This window comes from Carlito syrichta, unplaced genomic scaffold (genome assembly GCF_000164805.1).
Source record: "Carlito syrichta isolate Samal-C Ts95f unplaced genomic scaffold, Tarsius_syrichta-2.0.1 Scaffold305631, whole genome shotgun sequence".
NCBI classification, from domain to species: Eukaryota; Metazoa; Chordata; class Mammalia; order Primates; family Tarsiidae; genus Carlito; species Carlito syrichta.
In genome coordinates this window covers 154,672-168,623 of record NW_007249727.1, presented here as the reverse complement: position 1 = coordinate 168,623, position 13,952 = coordinate 154,672, and the positions used below count along the sequence as shown (strand labels likewise).

The following is a 13,952-nucleotide window of genomic DNA, read 5'->3' as shown; positions in this document are numbered from 1 at the left end:
TAGTGCCCAGCACACACACACACAAAAGCAAAACAAACAAACAAACACAAAAACATGTTAAACAAACAAAAGTCTTTGTTTATAAAACCAAGGGACCAAGTTGCAGAAATAAGTCTAAAAGAAAAGGCCCCCCCTTGCAAGGTGACTGGCCACTGTGGCTCTGTCCTGGTGCGCCTTATCCCTGCCCCCAGGGGCACTGGCATCGTCTCAGCCCCCGTGCCTAAGAAACTGCTCATGATGGCTGGCATTGATGACTGCTACACCTCAGCCAGGGGCTGCACTGCCACCCTGGGTAACTTCACCAAGGCCACCTCTAAGACTTACAGTTACTTGACCCTGACCTCTGGAAAGAGGCGGTATTCACTAAGTCTCCTTATCAGGAATTCACCAACCATCTCGTCAAGACCCACACCAGAGTCTCCATGCAGAGAATCCAGGCTCCAGTGGTGGCAACGATATAGGGTTTTCATACAAAAAAAAAAATAAAGTGAACCAAGCCCCCCCAAAAAATAAAAGGCCCCCCTTCTGGCCACCAGGGAGAGACCATAGGGTATTTCTTTCCTGCCCTGGTCCATATGAGCTACCCAATATCCCAGGGTCATAGTGGGAGGGAATCTGGTCCTTGCAGGATTTCAGCATTTGGACACACCAAGAAAACGGGCAGCAATGGAGGAGAAGTCAACAGATAAGAAATCAGGCCTAAGTAGGAGCATAGCCCTGAGAGAAGCCTGGCACTGCAGCCAGGCAACCTTAGCATCAGACATTCCCAGGCCCCTCAAACTCCCATGTCTAAGACAAACTCTTCATTTTCCTCACCCCTACTTCTCAAACAGACTCTCTTTTTTATATACTAAAATATTTATTCAGTTTTGTCACAAAAATTTATAGTTCAATTGCTCTAACTATATATAAACCATACAGTTTATACCTATTCTACCACATGGTCAACTAACAAAATATACACATTGACTATTTTATCTAATATATTTATATACTATTTATATATGTATAAACACTATATACATATAAACTCTTTCCAAATTTTATTTTGATTGATAGAATGTCACAGCTGCTTATCAATTATAAATTATGGATGCAACAGAAACAATTCCTAGAATATTTTTCTTTTCATTTCATTTTATTTTATTTCATTTCCCAGGCTGGAATGCAATGGCATACTCACAGCCACCACAGCCTCAGCCTGCTGGGCTCAGGAGATCCTTTCCGAAGAGGCTCTCTTTTTATACAGTTGACCCTTGAACAACATGGGGGTTAGAACAAGGGACATGACCCCTTGTGCAGTCAACAATCTGCATATAACTGTTGACCCCCCAAAATCCAACTACTACTAGCCTACTGTTGACCAGAAACCTGATCAATAACGTAAAGAATCAGTTGACACATATTTTGTACGTTATATGCATTATATACTATATTCTCAGTAATAAAGTAAGCCAGAGAAAAGAATGTTATTAAGAAAATCATGTGGTGGGATGCATCTGTAGTTTCAGCTACTTGGAAGGTTGAGGCACAAGGATTGCCTAATCCCAGCAGGTTGAGACTGCAGTGAGGATGAGCGTGCCACTGCACTCCAGACAAGGCGATGAGAGTGAGATTCCAACTCAAAAACAAAAACAAAAAAAGGGGGGGGGAATCATAAGGAAAAGAAAATGTAATCACTATACATTAAATAGAAGTGGATCATCATAAAAGGTCTTCACACTCATTATCTTCACATTGAGTAGGCTGGGAGGGAGGAAGAAGAGAAGGAGTTGGTCTTGCTATCTCAGGAGTGACAGAGGTAGGGGAGGTGGAGGAGGTGGAAGGGGAAGTAGGAGAGGCAGGCACACTCAGTGTAAATTTTATTGAAAAAAATCATATATAAGTGAAAATTCTCCATTCAAACTCATGTTGTTCTAGGGTCTACTGTATTTTGAGAAATATCTGCTCACCAGAGCCAAAAATCTGGGGCACCAAACACTGGCAGCCCCTCTTCTCTTGATCCCCACAGTGAGTCTGCATCCTCCTCTTTCTCACCCTCCTGAACCTCTTTGGGCCTCATCTCTAGGAGCAGGAGCCCTGGCTCTCCTCCCCACGTGAGCTTGTCCAACCTACCCAATCCTTCACCTGCTGCTACAGAGAGCATCTGACCCGCCGTTGGGTGGCCATTTCATCAGGTACCTCAACATCTTCAAGACCCCCATGCCCACAGACACCCTAAAGGATAGAATCTAAAATCTTTGCAAGACTTATCTCAGGATGTTGTCTACTTTCTCCCTGCAGCCTTCTCTTCCAGCTCACCCAACCAGCAGGAGGCCTGTGGACCCTCAGAGCTACATGTGCTGTTGGTTCTTCCACGTGAGAGGTATTCCACCCCAGGTAACCCCAAGAAATCTCTACTCATCTTTAGCTCTCTGCTCAAGCATTACCCCCACCATACCCCTTGCTGCATCACCAGGAACATCAAATTGCTCATTCATCTGTACCCACCGCACCCACTTCATATACACCCCAATAGGGCTTACTCTGTTTTCAATCTTTACCAAGAGTATTCTTTCTGCACTCAGGTGCAGGGACTGCTACTTATTCCCCAGAGCCCAGCTGCATAATGTTATGGGATGTATTGTGTCTCCTCAAAATTCATATGTTGATGTCCTAACCCCTACTACTCCAGGATGTAACTATATGTGGAGACAGAGTCTTTAAAGAGGTAATTCAGTTAAAAAGAAGAATTCAGAATAGCTCCTAACTGGTGTGACTAATGATATCCTCTGAAGAAGAAGAGATTAATACAAAGATACACAGAGGGGAAACCAACTGAACACACAAGGAGAAAACTTGTCAACAAGCCAAAGAGAGAGACCACAGAAGATATCCACACTGCCAACACCTTGATCTTGGACTTCCAGCTTTCAGGACTGTGAGGAAATAAATTTCTGTTCTTTAAGCTGCCCATCTGTGGTACTTTGTTAGAGTAGCCCTAGAAAACTAAGACATTTTTGAATATTGGTTGAATAAATAAACTGTCTGGAATAAATGAATAAGGAGTAGCAGGATGAAAGGCTAGAAAGTTAGGATGAAGAAAGACATGGAAGCTTTTGCATCCCTAAGCTAAAGTAATGAAAATAATTTCATAAAAGATGAGATGACATGGAGGACTTTTAGTAGAAAAACAGCATCATTCATTCATTATTCAAGTGAAAAACAGGGCAGCAGTGTGGGGCATGTATATATAGAATGTCACATGGTAATCAATATCATTTTTTAAACATCAGGGTAAGAGAAAAGAGAGGGTTCACAAGAGGTGGATGCAGACAGAGATGTTTTAGGATGCTCAGGAAGGGGTTGTCCCATCGTTATAAGGTGATGTTTGAGAAGAGCTGTGATGGCAGTGAGGCAGGCAGCATGCCAAACCAATAACAGCACAAGAGCAATTGAGACAGAAGGAGTAACAGGTGCAAAGGTTCCGAGGCCAAGTGCCTGTTTTTAGTGTGGCAAGGAGCAGCAACGGGACCAGTATGGCCGGCACAGTGCAAGGAAAGATGAGACACATAGGACCTTTTACTTTATTGTCTAAAGGAAGAGGGTTTGAGCTCGAAGGGGAGTATGAATAACAAATCTGAGGCAACAAGCACAAGATTTATAAGACTTACAAAAATATTAATCACACCATTGCAGATCACCATAACCTTTGGATTTTACTCTCGGTGAGGTGGGAAGTCCTTGAAGGGTAGGGCAGGCACAGACAGGCCAGGACCCAGATACATTTCTAAAGAGGACTGGTCGCCACATGGATAATAATCAGATTGGGCACAAGAAGCCAGTGGAGGACTGGCTGAAAGCAGGGGTGCTTAGGAAACTATGACAATGACCCAGGGGGCAGGTGGGGTGGGGAAGATAAGCTTTGCAGAAGCAAGCTGAAGGAATTGGAGGAAGGGGAAGGAAAAGCTGACCTCAGGCAGGAAGTCCAGCTGCAGCCTTGGCATCTCTGGGCAAGGCGCGATGAAGAGTGACCTGAGTCAGTGGGGGTGAAGAAGAAACAACAGCAGTTGGAAGTGGTGCAGATGGAAGGATGGAATGGCACATCCTCACTGCAAATGCTTCCCTCGCTTTCCAGCAGTGTCACCAAAAGTGCACAGAATAGGTCATGAATTTTCAAGACTAATTTCTCTTTTTCTATTGTTCGAGTGCTAGAATCATCAAGGCAGAACACCACCCTGAAGTACATACTTGAAAAAGGGGTAGAGAAATGAAATCATACAGAAAAACATGACACCCCAAATCCCGCATGCTTTCACCCTCCTTCAATGGAGATTATAAATATTTATTTTTAAAATTAAAGCTTGGCCGGGCTCGGTGGCTCAGCCTATAATCCCAGTACTTTGGGAGGCCGAGGCGAGTGGATTTCCTGAGTCTGTGGGCTCACGATTAGCCTGGGCAAGTTGGTGAGACCTCAAAATTTAGCCGGGTGTGGTAGCGCGCACCTGTAGTTCTGGCTACTTGGAAGGCTGAGGCGGAAGGATCACCGGAGCCCAGGTAGTCAATGCTGGGGTGGCCATGAGCGTGTCACTGCACTCCAGCCTGGGCAATGGAGTGAGACTCCAATTCAAAAAAAAAGGAAAGCTTGCAAAAATATTGTAAAACAGCAATAATGTTAAACATTCATTACATTCACATTTTTTTCTTAGGTATGTACAGTCAATTCCCATTTATATTTGCACACTTGCCTCCTGCTCCAAGCAGCCCCCTCCCCCACATTATCCTGCCCTGGTTGACACTCTGCTTTGCAAAGTTTGTCAATTGGGCTTGCCAAGGATGCAGCACTAACCCCAGGGGGCCAGAGACACACATCTTCCCAAGGGAACAGAATCCAGCAAAGAACAGATGGCCTGCATACTTAACTGCCAGTGTTTTCTGAATTGATGGCCCAACCACTGGATTAATGCTTCCACCCCTTTTACTTTCATTCCTCCACCTCCCCCCCAAACCCTCCTTCCAAGGTCATTATCCTCAAACACCACTATGTTCTCTAGCCAGGAACCTACTGTCTCTCCCTTTTTCCTTGGGCCTAAGCTTCTATCAGTCTCTAGTGAGATGGGTGTTCTTCCTTCTGCCTTGGTGACCATCCTGGATACCTATTTCTTTTCCACCTCCCTCCACACATGTGCTCCCTACTCTGGATCTTCATGTTCTTCCCATGAACCAATCAATATCTTACACATTCTTCAAAGCCCTACCTGGACTCCTTTGCTCCATGCCTTGTACAACCAGTTGGTGAGCATGATCTGTTCCTTCTAATTTTGAATAGTCTTTGAACCTGGACCTTCCTGGCCCATATGCCATACTGGCACAGCCATAAATCAGGCATTCATCACCTCTTGCTTACAGTGGCCCCTCTGTGTTCAATGGTGTAGCAAGGGCTACCTTCCAGATCTCAATCACAATTCCCTGCTCACAAACACCTACTTACATGGTAAAGTCCAACTCCTTAGCATCACCAATAAGGTTCTTGACAGTTTTCCTGCATACCTTGGTGTTCTTTTCATTTCAGAGCACTTGTATGAACCCTTTGCTCCAGATACACCAAGCTTCCACCAATAGCCTATGTCCACACTTTCCCACATTTGCTCATCTCTTCCCCACATCACAGACAACGAAAATCAAACTCAGTACCTTCCCTGAAAAGCCTTCACTGGCATTCCCATTGTGGGTGGCTGTTTCATAACTCCATAGTTAACAGCATTTGCTAATTTTTTCTTCTTATAAATGTATATACACGGGTGATTTTTTAAGCATTTCCTGTCATCTTCACTTATTTACACAATGGGCAGAAGCAGGAGGATAAATGAGATAGTTTACTAACTTGTTGACTTGCTGATGTAGCTTCCTCTTGGTCCACTGGGGTGCCTTTATGGAAGCAAAGAGTAGTAGGTGTTCTCTGACGGTGAGGTTGTCCAGCAGGACGTCCTGCTGCAGACACACGCCCAGCTCCATTCTGACCCTAGCCAAGTCTGTCTGCAGATTCTTGCCATTGATGATGATGGTTCCAGAAGTGGGAGGGTGGAGCCCCGTCAACATGGATCTGTCAGAGAAAATGAGTCAGTGCAGAGAACACACGGAGGATGCAGGCTGCTAAACATCAGTAAGCCAGGCCCCGGGGTGATGCGTGTATCCTGCCAAGAGCACACAACTTATGCTGACCTGTTTTTACACAACCAGTTAAAAAGTTATGAAGAGCTAAAGGGGAGGTTGACTGGTCAACCTTGGAAATGTGGGCTCAGGATAATATTCCCACTCCCTCATGATATACAGATGCTTCTCAAGTTATGATCAATTTACATCCCAATAAACCCATCAACAGTTGAAAATATTCTTAGTCGAAAGCACATTCAATATACCTAACCTATAAAATATCACAACTTAGTCTAGCCTGCCTTAAATGTGCTCAGACACTTATATTGGCCTACAGGTGGGCAAAATCATCTAACACAAAGCCGAATGCTGAATATCTCATGTAACTTATTAAATACTGTACTGAAAGTAAAAAGCAGAATGGTTGTACAGGTACTCAAAGTATGGTTACTTTATGAAGGTATGAAACTTTCACACCTTCATAAAGTAAAAAAAGGATTATAACTTGAATTATTGTAAGCCTATCCTGTGCGCATAGACCATTATATCATATAGGACTTTAAGTTAGCAACATTCAACTTGGCTTTTGCAGATGAGGAAACAGGCTAAATAAATGACATATTTACCTACATCTTTATATTAATAATTAGACATAAACAAAATAGAAATGTAAACTTAGACTCCCATCCCTGGGGCCAGTCACCCTTCTGCTCCCCTGGGCTATCTGTCCTTGTCAAAACCACAAGAACTCAAGCAGCCTGACGTCAGAAACTCAGGCATCCAACTTCATCAAGGAAGCCTGAGGAGTGCCTAATTCTGCTTCTTGTTTCAGAAAGTTTATTATTTATGTTTTAACGTTTTTCTTATTTCTGAAAAGTTAAACAGGGACCTACCTAGGACCTAGCAAATCCACTCCTAAGTACCTAAGAAAAATAAATTAAAATCTGTGCCCACACAAAGATATGTACAAGAATTTCAGAGCAACTTGGTTTGCAATCACTTTAAAGGGAAAACAATCTTAACTGACGCCAACAGATGAAAATATAAACGGTGGTGCATCCATTCAGTGGTAACACTTGGCAGTCCTAAGGACCAAGCTGCCGACACACTGCCACCATGAATGAATCTCCAAAATGACCTGCTGAGCAAAAGATGCCAGACACCATTCCACTTATGTGAAATTCTAGGATAAGTAAACAAGTTTATAGTCACAAAGAGAAGATCACTGGTCATGTGGGGACCAGGGTCAAAGGAACCTTAAAGGCAGATAGAAAGGCTCTGCATCTTCACTGTGGTATTTGTTACAACACTACTAAACATGTCAAAACTCATCAAACTGTATACCTCAATGGATACTGCTTGCTGCACATAAATTATATGTCAGTAAACTTGATTAACAACTCTTTGCACTATTATTTCCAAACCCACTTGGGAAATACCATAGAGTAGTTTATACACATTCCATATGAGCCTCAAATATTTTTCTTTTAAGTAGTGAAGACCTAGTCTATTAATTGGACTCTTAGCCTCTCATCTAAGAATTGCCAGGAAAAGGCAACTACTTAGGATGACTCAAAATGTACTACAAAGTACACTGGAAGCAATGTAGTCACTGAGCCTTGACACATGGAGAAACTCCAGATTTCATTCTCATCATCACTCTACTAAACAAGCACTCCAGGTTAACCTTGTAAGGAACATGTCTTAATAAAATAGGATGTGGAGTGCTCGCTCTCAGAATCATTATTTGTGTAAATTGTACTTTCCCAACTTGCAAACACTAAAAAAAAAAAAGCAACAGAGAGTTTTCCAGTTCCATTTTCACATCCAAGGAACAACAACAAAAAATTACTGCCCATATTTTTTCTTTCCATTTGCTTTCAATATGAAATCTCTGAAGCTGCATGTATGTTATTCTTCTACTTTTCTTAATGAGTTTAAGGCAAAGTCCTTTTCATTATTTTAATTAATCATACTTTAATCCTATGCATTTAGTGAGAAAAAAGGCAAAGAGAAGGGAAATTATTCAAAAGAGGCATTTCATAATTTCAGTAACTTAACCTTTAGCCATCATTTCCACAACCAGCTCAATGCTATAGCCACTGGATCCTAGACCAAACATTAGGCCTTAACAAAAAAAAAGCAACCACATAAAAATCAGATCATGGAGCACAATATTCAAGTGTTTAAAAATTTGGAAATATTACTCTGATATTCATCTCCCTATAGACACACAAGCAAAATTACATTTAGTAAGACAAAAACTAAAAGTGTCACTGAACTGGCCATGACTCAAGTAAAACATGGTACACTATAGAAAATAAAATAATTAAAGATTTTTTTAAAAAATTATCTACCTCTACCCATGATTCTACTCTAGTCTTAAAGTGTAGTTGAGTGATTGAGGACACAAGGTCACTCGCACAAGAACACTTGTGAGAGGGCTCAGTCTTTCTCTTATGTCTCTAAACTCTATACTGAAATTCAGAATTTTTCAAAGAAGTCAAACATCTGTCTTGCAGGTAAACTGATATTTTGTAAGAATTAAACACCAAGTGTTTTATAAAGGTAAAATGGGACCCACATGGTCGTGGTTTTCCCAGCCCCATTTGTCCCCAGCAGGGCGGTGATCTGGTCTCTGTGGAAGGTGAGGGTGAGGTCTTGGACCACTGCCTTGTGGCCCTCGTATTTCTTGGTCACAGATACCATGGTGACCCCCGGAGGACCTTCTTCAAGCTTTTCTTCACTGCTTGGTGCAGATGACCCTTTGAGGGAGAGGCAAATTCATTGTGAGAGGATTGTAAAAGCCCCCAAAGAGTATTCACACTTATTCACTCAGTGTTCTGTTTTGAAATTGAATTCTAGCTCTATGAAACATTCAAAGGTATTCAAAAAATCTTTATCCCAAACAAGAAGTAGACTACATAATAGCAAAAATTGAGTGAAATCACTAGTTACACAGTTTGAATTCTTATGATAACCATTTTGAAAAAAAAAAAAAGGCAAAACACACGTATTTGTGTATTTGTGTATATGCAGAGAAAAAAACAATAGGTTTAAACACCAAAATGTCCATTCAAATAGTCTCCTGAGGAGGTAAGAGTTGATAAGTGCTTGTTGATGTGTTCCAAATTTTCTAAAAGATTTATGTTTTATTTGCTTAATCAGAAAAAAAACGTACTTCCCAATATTGACTCCTAATAAAAGCCCATCTCAGAGCTTATCTATCTCTGGGTGTTGCATGTGTACTTCCATGTAGGTTTCCTCTGAAGTCATCCTTTGGCAGAAGTGCCCATGAGCCTGAGCCCCCAGGAAGGGGCTATGACTGAAATACAGAGGGATAGGGCCAGTCCTGTCCATCTCCTGGGAACTGCATTTCCTACTTGTAAAAGGCAGTGATGGTCTCTCACACAGGAGCGCTGAATAAGCTAGTATGTGTGAAAATACTTCAAACTTTCTTTTTTTTTTTGGTGTTGGAGGCTCACTCTGTCACCCAGGCTGGGGTAGAGTGACACACTCATGGCCACCCCAGCATCAACCTGCTGGGCTCCAGCAATTCTTCCACCTCGGCCTTCCAAGTAGCCAGAACTATAGGTGCATGCTACCGTGCCCAGCAAATTTTTTATTTATTGTAGAGATAAGGTCTCGTCAAGTTGCCCGGGCTGGTCTCGAACCCGCAGGCTCAGGCAATCCACTCACCTTGGCCTCTGAAAAGGCTGGGAGGACAGGCTGAGCCACACTGAGTCCAGCCAATACTTCAAACATTCTAAAGCACATTCCCCTGGAGCTGCCCACCTTTGCTTTTGTTTTTCACAGATATTCATTTTAGACGAAAGCTTCAATTGTACTAAGTCACAATATATGTACAAACACACATAATGCACAGAGGGTAGGACACTAAGTAACAGGCAGTGAAAACATCTTGGGGTTCCCAATTTCAAGGAGTGTAGATGTTTCAGGGGATCCTGACTCACAGCTTGTCCCTGAAGCTGCTTCCCAGCCCAAGACAGCCTGGATGTGAGTTGCTAGGAACTGGCACACAGTTGCAAAGGCTAGACCAGTGATGGAAAACAGAAATCAAGACTGACCAGAGCTCAGCACTTTGGGAGGCTGAGGCGAGTGAATTGCCCGAGCCCGCAGGTTCGAGAACAGCCCAGGCAACTTGGTGAGCCCTCGACTCTTCAATAAATCAAAAATTAGCCGGGCTTGGTAGTACGCCTGTAGTTCCCACTAATTGGAAGGCTGAGGCAGAAGGATCGCCGGAGCCCAGCAGGTCGGCACTGGGGTGTCATGAGCGTGCCACCGCACTCCAGCCTAGGTGACAGAGTGAGACTCCAACTCAAAAAAAAAAAAAAAAAAAAACTGAGCAGAGGAAAAAGAAACACACACATTCAGTAGAGCTACTCCTTACAAACCTTTACTGTCAACATTCTCATTGATGAAGAACAGGCCGGATCTCACCAAGCCACCTACACTCTTCCAATAGGAGGTGGTAAAGGGGAAGAACCATGGTTTCCTTAAGCCAAATGTTCCTAAAAAAAATAGAATGCAATTAGAACCAGCCTAACTGTTTTATTTAGATGAAGATTCTGTCTTAGAATATGTTAACTAATTAATATAAAATGTCATTCCACGTTAATATTTCCAACATTCATTCCCACATACAATCCACTGACACCCAGGGGATAGCATAGGAGCCTTACAGTGGGTCCCCAGCTCTTCCTCTTCCAACGATTGAGGTCCTCTGCTAAGATGCCCTCGCATTCACTTGCCCCAAAGGCCTTTAGGTAGGTGTCCAAGGAACATTTGTTTGAACAGCGACTGAATACCCCCCAGAGTAAAATCTCACCCATCCCACATTGCCCCGCTACTTTGCCACTGCTCTTCTTCTGCTTATTTTTATGTTTGCGTGGATTCCCAGGCAAGAGAAAGAACATGAAGTGAGAGCATGAAGGGATTACTCAATCTGAAACTTCCGCAAAGAATGATTCATAATGCAAATATTTCCATATGAAACATAGCACCGTTGTCTAAAAGTATTATCCAGATTCATTTCAGCCCATTTAACAGTCACTTTGCCCTCATTACATGTCAAAATGAAAGAGGATTTAATTATTAACACCCCCCAATTTCCTTTAACACATCCCTTTTAGTTGAAGTTTGATGAATGCAACTTACCTAAAGGCCTAAATTCCAATTGATTGGAATAAAAAGGCCTACATAAAGACTATTTTAGCACTTTGATCATCAAGCAAAAGAGAGATAGGCAAGCTCTTATGCATTCTAATCAAAAGATTCAAAGAGATGATCACGCACTCTAAGGAAAGCACATGTATTCACCACCTTTTGAAGGTGAAGGGTGGGTGTTGAGCTGCTATGAGGCTTATATTAAGCTTTGGTTGTGGGCTAAGTCGTGTTTCCCCAGTTTTGTATGTTGAAATCCTAATCCCAGTGTTTCCAAATGTGATGTGTTTGGAGACTACGACTCTAGAGTGGTAATTAGGGCAAGATGAAGTCACAAGAATGAGTACTCATTCAGTGTGGCTGGAGTCCTTCTAAAAGAAGATTTGGACAGACACACAAAGGAACAACCACGTGAGGACCAGGGAGAAGACGGCCATCAGCAAGCCAAGGAGACAGACTTCAGGAGAAACAAACCCTGCTCACACCTTGATCCCTGACTTCCAGTCTCCAGAACTGTGACACAATACATTTCTGTTGTTTAAGCCCCTCAGTTTGTGGTGCTTTAATTCAGCAGGCTAAGAAAATGAATGCAAGCATGTGCTCTCTGAGACACTAGCAAATTAATAACCATTCCTTTGTAGGAATATGATGGGTAGCACCGGGATAATTAGGTCACCTCACAGCCAGCATTTCACCTGCTCTCTTGTTTCAGGTGCTGTCCAGGTCTTTATTTGTATTAATTCATATCATCCACCAATGTGCCAGGTATAATCATCATCTCTGGGAAAAAGAGGAATAGTGAGGCTTGCTAGCTAGTGGCTGGCTGATGGCTTCAGAAGCCATGCACAGGCCAGCCTCTCCCCTCATGGTTCCTGCCTATCTGAACACACACGTGTACTCGTAAGAATATTTGGGTGTCCCTTTTAAACAAGAAAGGAGACTGATTTTATCTCCAACAGTTTCTTCAACTACCTCTTACAGAATAAGCCTCCATTCACACATGTGCATGAGTAATGAGTTTGTGGACATAAGAGGAGATAATAAGCAAGCATACATCTGAGACGTTATCTTGAGGAGGCTGACCACTGCCTGGGCTCTCCCTCTTGCTTGCCAATTAGACATTCTTGTGCAGAGGGGCCTCTCAGGTAACCACACTCAGTCCCAGTGCGAGGGGGCACCACCTTCAACAAGAGCAGAAGGCAATGGGATTCAGATGCCTTGGAAAGCTTACAGATTTTGAATTAGTGACCAAAAAACATTGAGAAGAACACAAGATGACAGGATCTTGTCCTCATAGGATTTCTACAGACAGAACGGAAGCAGGCCCCTCAAGCAGAAGAGAAGGTTCAAGAAAGAAAAAGCAGAAAGATACAGACTTTCTGCTAGACTCCTTGCTAGACTTAGGAAATTCAAACACAGATTACCCAATTTGAGTTGACAATGATAATGCTTTAAATTAAGTATATCCCCCAAATTATTTACCATTTGTCTGAAATTTGAATGTAACTGGGTGCCTCATTTTATCCGGCTAACCTAAATCAGGGTGCTGGGCACATTGGAGACTGCCTCTCCCCCACCAACGTGACTACAATGGAGAGAGAGGTGTGGCTCTGTAGTAGAGGAAGTTAGGGTGACTGGGAACCACCAAAATATCAACCTATAATCTACAGACATTTTGGAGTCAGAGAAGACTAGTAAGTAGGGAAGGGGCATGGGTCCACCTGGTCTTTCTTTAAGAAAAACAACATGGAGAGGTGAAGGGCATAGCTGGGTGTAGTCAGAGTCATGGGCATGAGTCACAAGGGCACTGAACTGTGCAGGTACAATGAATCCTGGCTTTAGAGACAGAAAGAAGAAGCAAACTATGAGAGACTTTTCAGAGTCAGAAAAAAACAGATTAGAAATAAATTGAATATTAAGGGCTGATTTGCTAATTAAACCATAGCAGCCCTAATCTGTCTGGACCTTTAAAATCCTCCTAATTAATCCACTGATCTAACTAAAGCAAAGAGCTGCCAAGTCCAAGTTGGCGGGGCAGCCGCTTAGCTCCTTGGCCTGCCTCTGTGGTCTGCTTCCGCTTATAAATCCAAACGTGTTTTATGTGCACACTCCAGACGCACTTGCAACCTGCTCACATTACCAAATGTAATTGGGCACATTAATATGTGTAAAGGCCCTCCATTTACACTGAGCTTTCCTCCTCAAGGGGAACTGCCTGCTGGCTCATGCAGGCCAGGAAACTAATTAGCATTGCCCCCCAAAACTGACAGTGATAAAAGAAGAAGTCAATGAAATTAGACAGATCGAGCAGAATCAAATTTAATTGGAAGCACATAAAAAATAGTTTATGCAATGAAAACTCTTTGAGAGGACCAGATGTTTGCTTGTGAGCTCTCCACTTGAGCACGGAGACCTGCAATTGACACTGAGTCCCGCAGGCCAGGAAATGGTCTGATGCTGAATCTAAGGGGTCTCCCAGTCAGACATCAGGGCTGAGAAATTTGGGGGTCATATCCACACAGTCACTTTATAGTCAAGAAAAAAACAATAAAACGGAGCAAAAAGCATTTGTTTGGGGGCTCAGTGTGTGTGTGGAGGGAGAGAGGGAGCAGGGAGAGAGGGAGAGAGAGGGAGAG

The 13,952-nt window shown here is 42.8% G+C and overlaps 1 protein-coding gene across 1 annotated transcript in view; it reads right to left on the bottom strand.

The window, feature by feature from the left end:
- LOC103264212 (ATP-binding cassette sub-family A member 13-like) overlaps window positions 1-10,985 on the bottom strand; it is a 254,311-nt gene extending 243,326 nt beyond the window's left edge. Inside the window, exons 1-4 of the mRNA XM_021714356.1 lie at window positions 10,865-10,985; window positions 10,548-10,664; window positions 8,717-8,897; window positions 5,864-6,082 (exon numbers count right to left, since the gene is read on the bottom strand). Coding sequence (XP_021570031.1) covers window positions 5,864-6,082; window positions 8,717-8,897; window positions 10,548-10,664; window positions 10,865-10,985 — 638 coding nt within the window. The remainder of the gene's footprint in view (window positions 1-5,863; window positions 6,083-8,716; window positions 8,898-10,547; window positions 10,665-10,864) is intronic.
- Window positions 10,986-13,952: the final 2,967 nt, after the last annotated feature.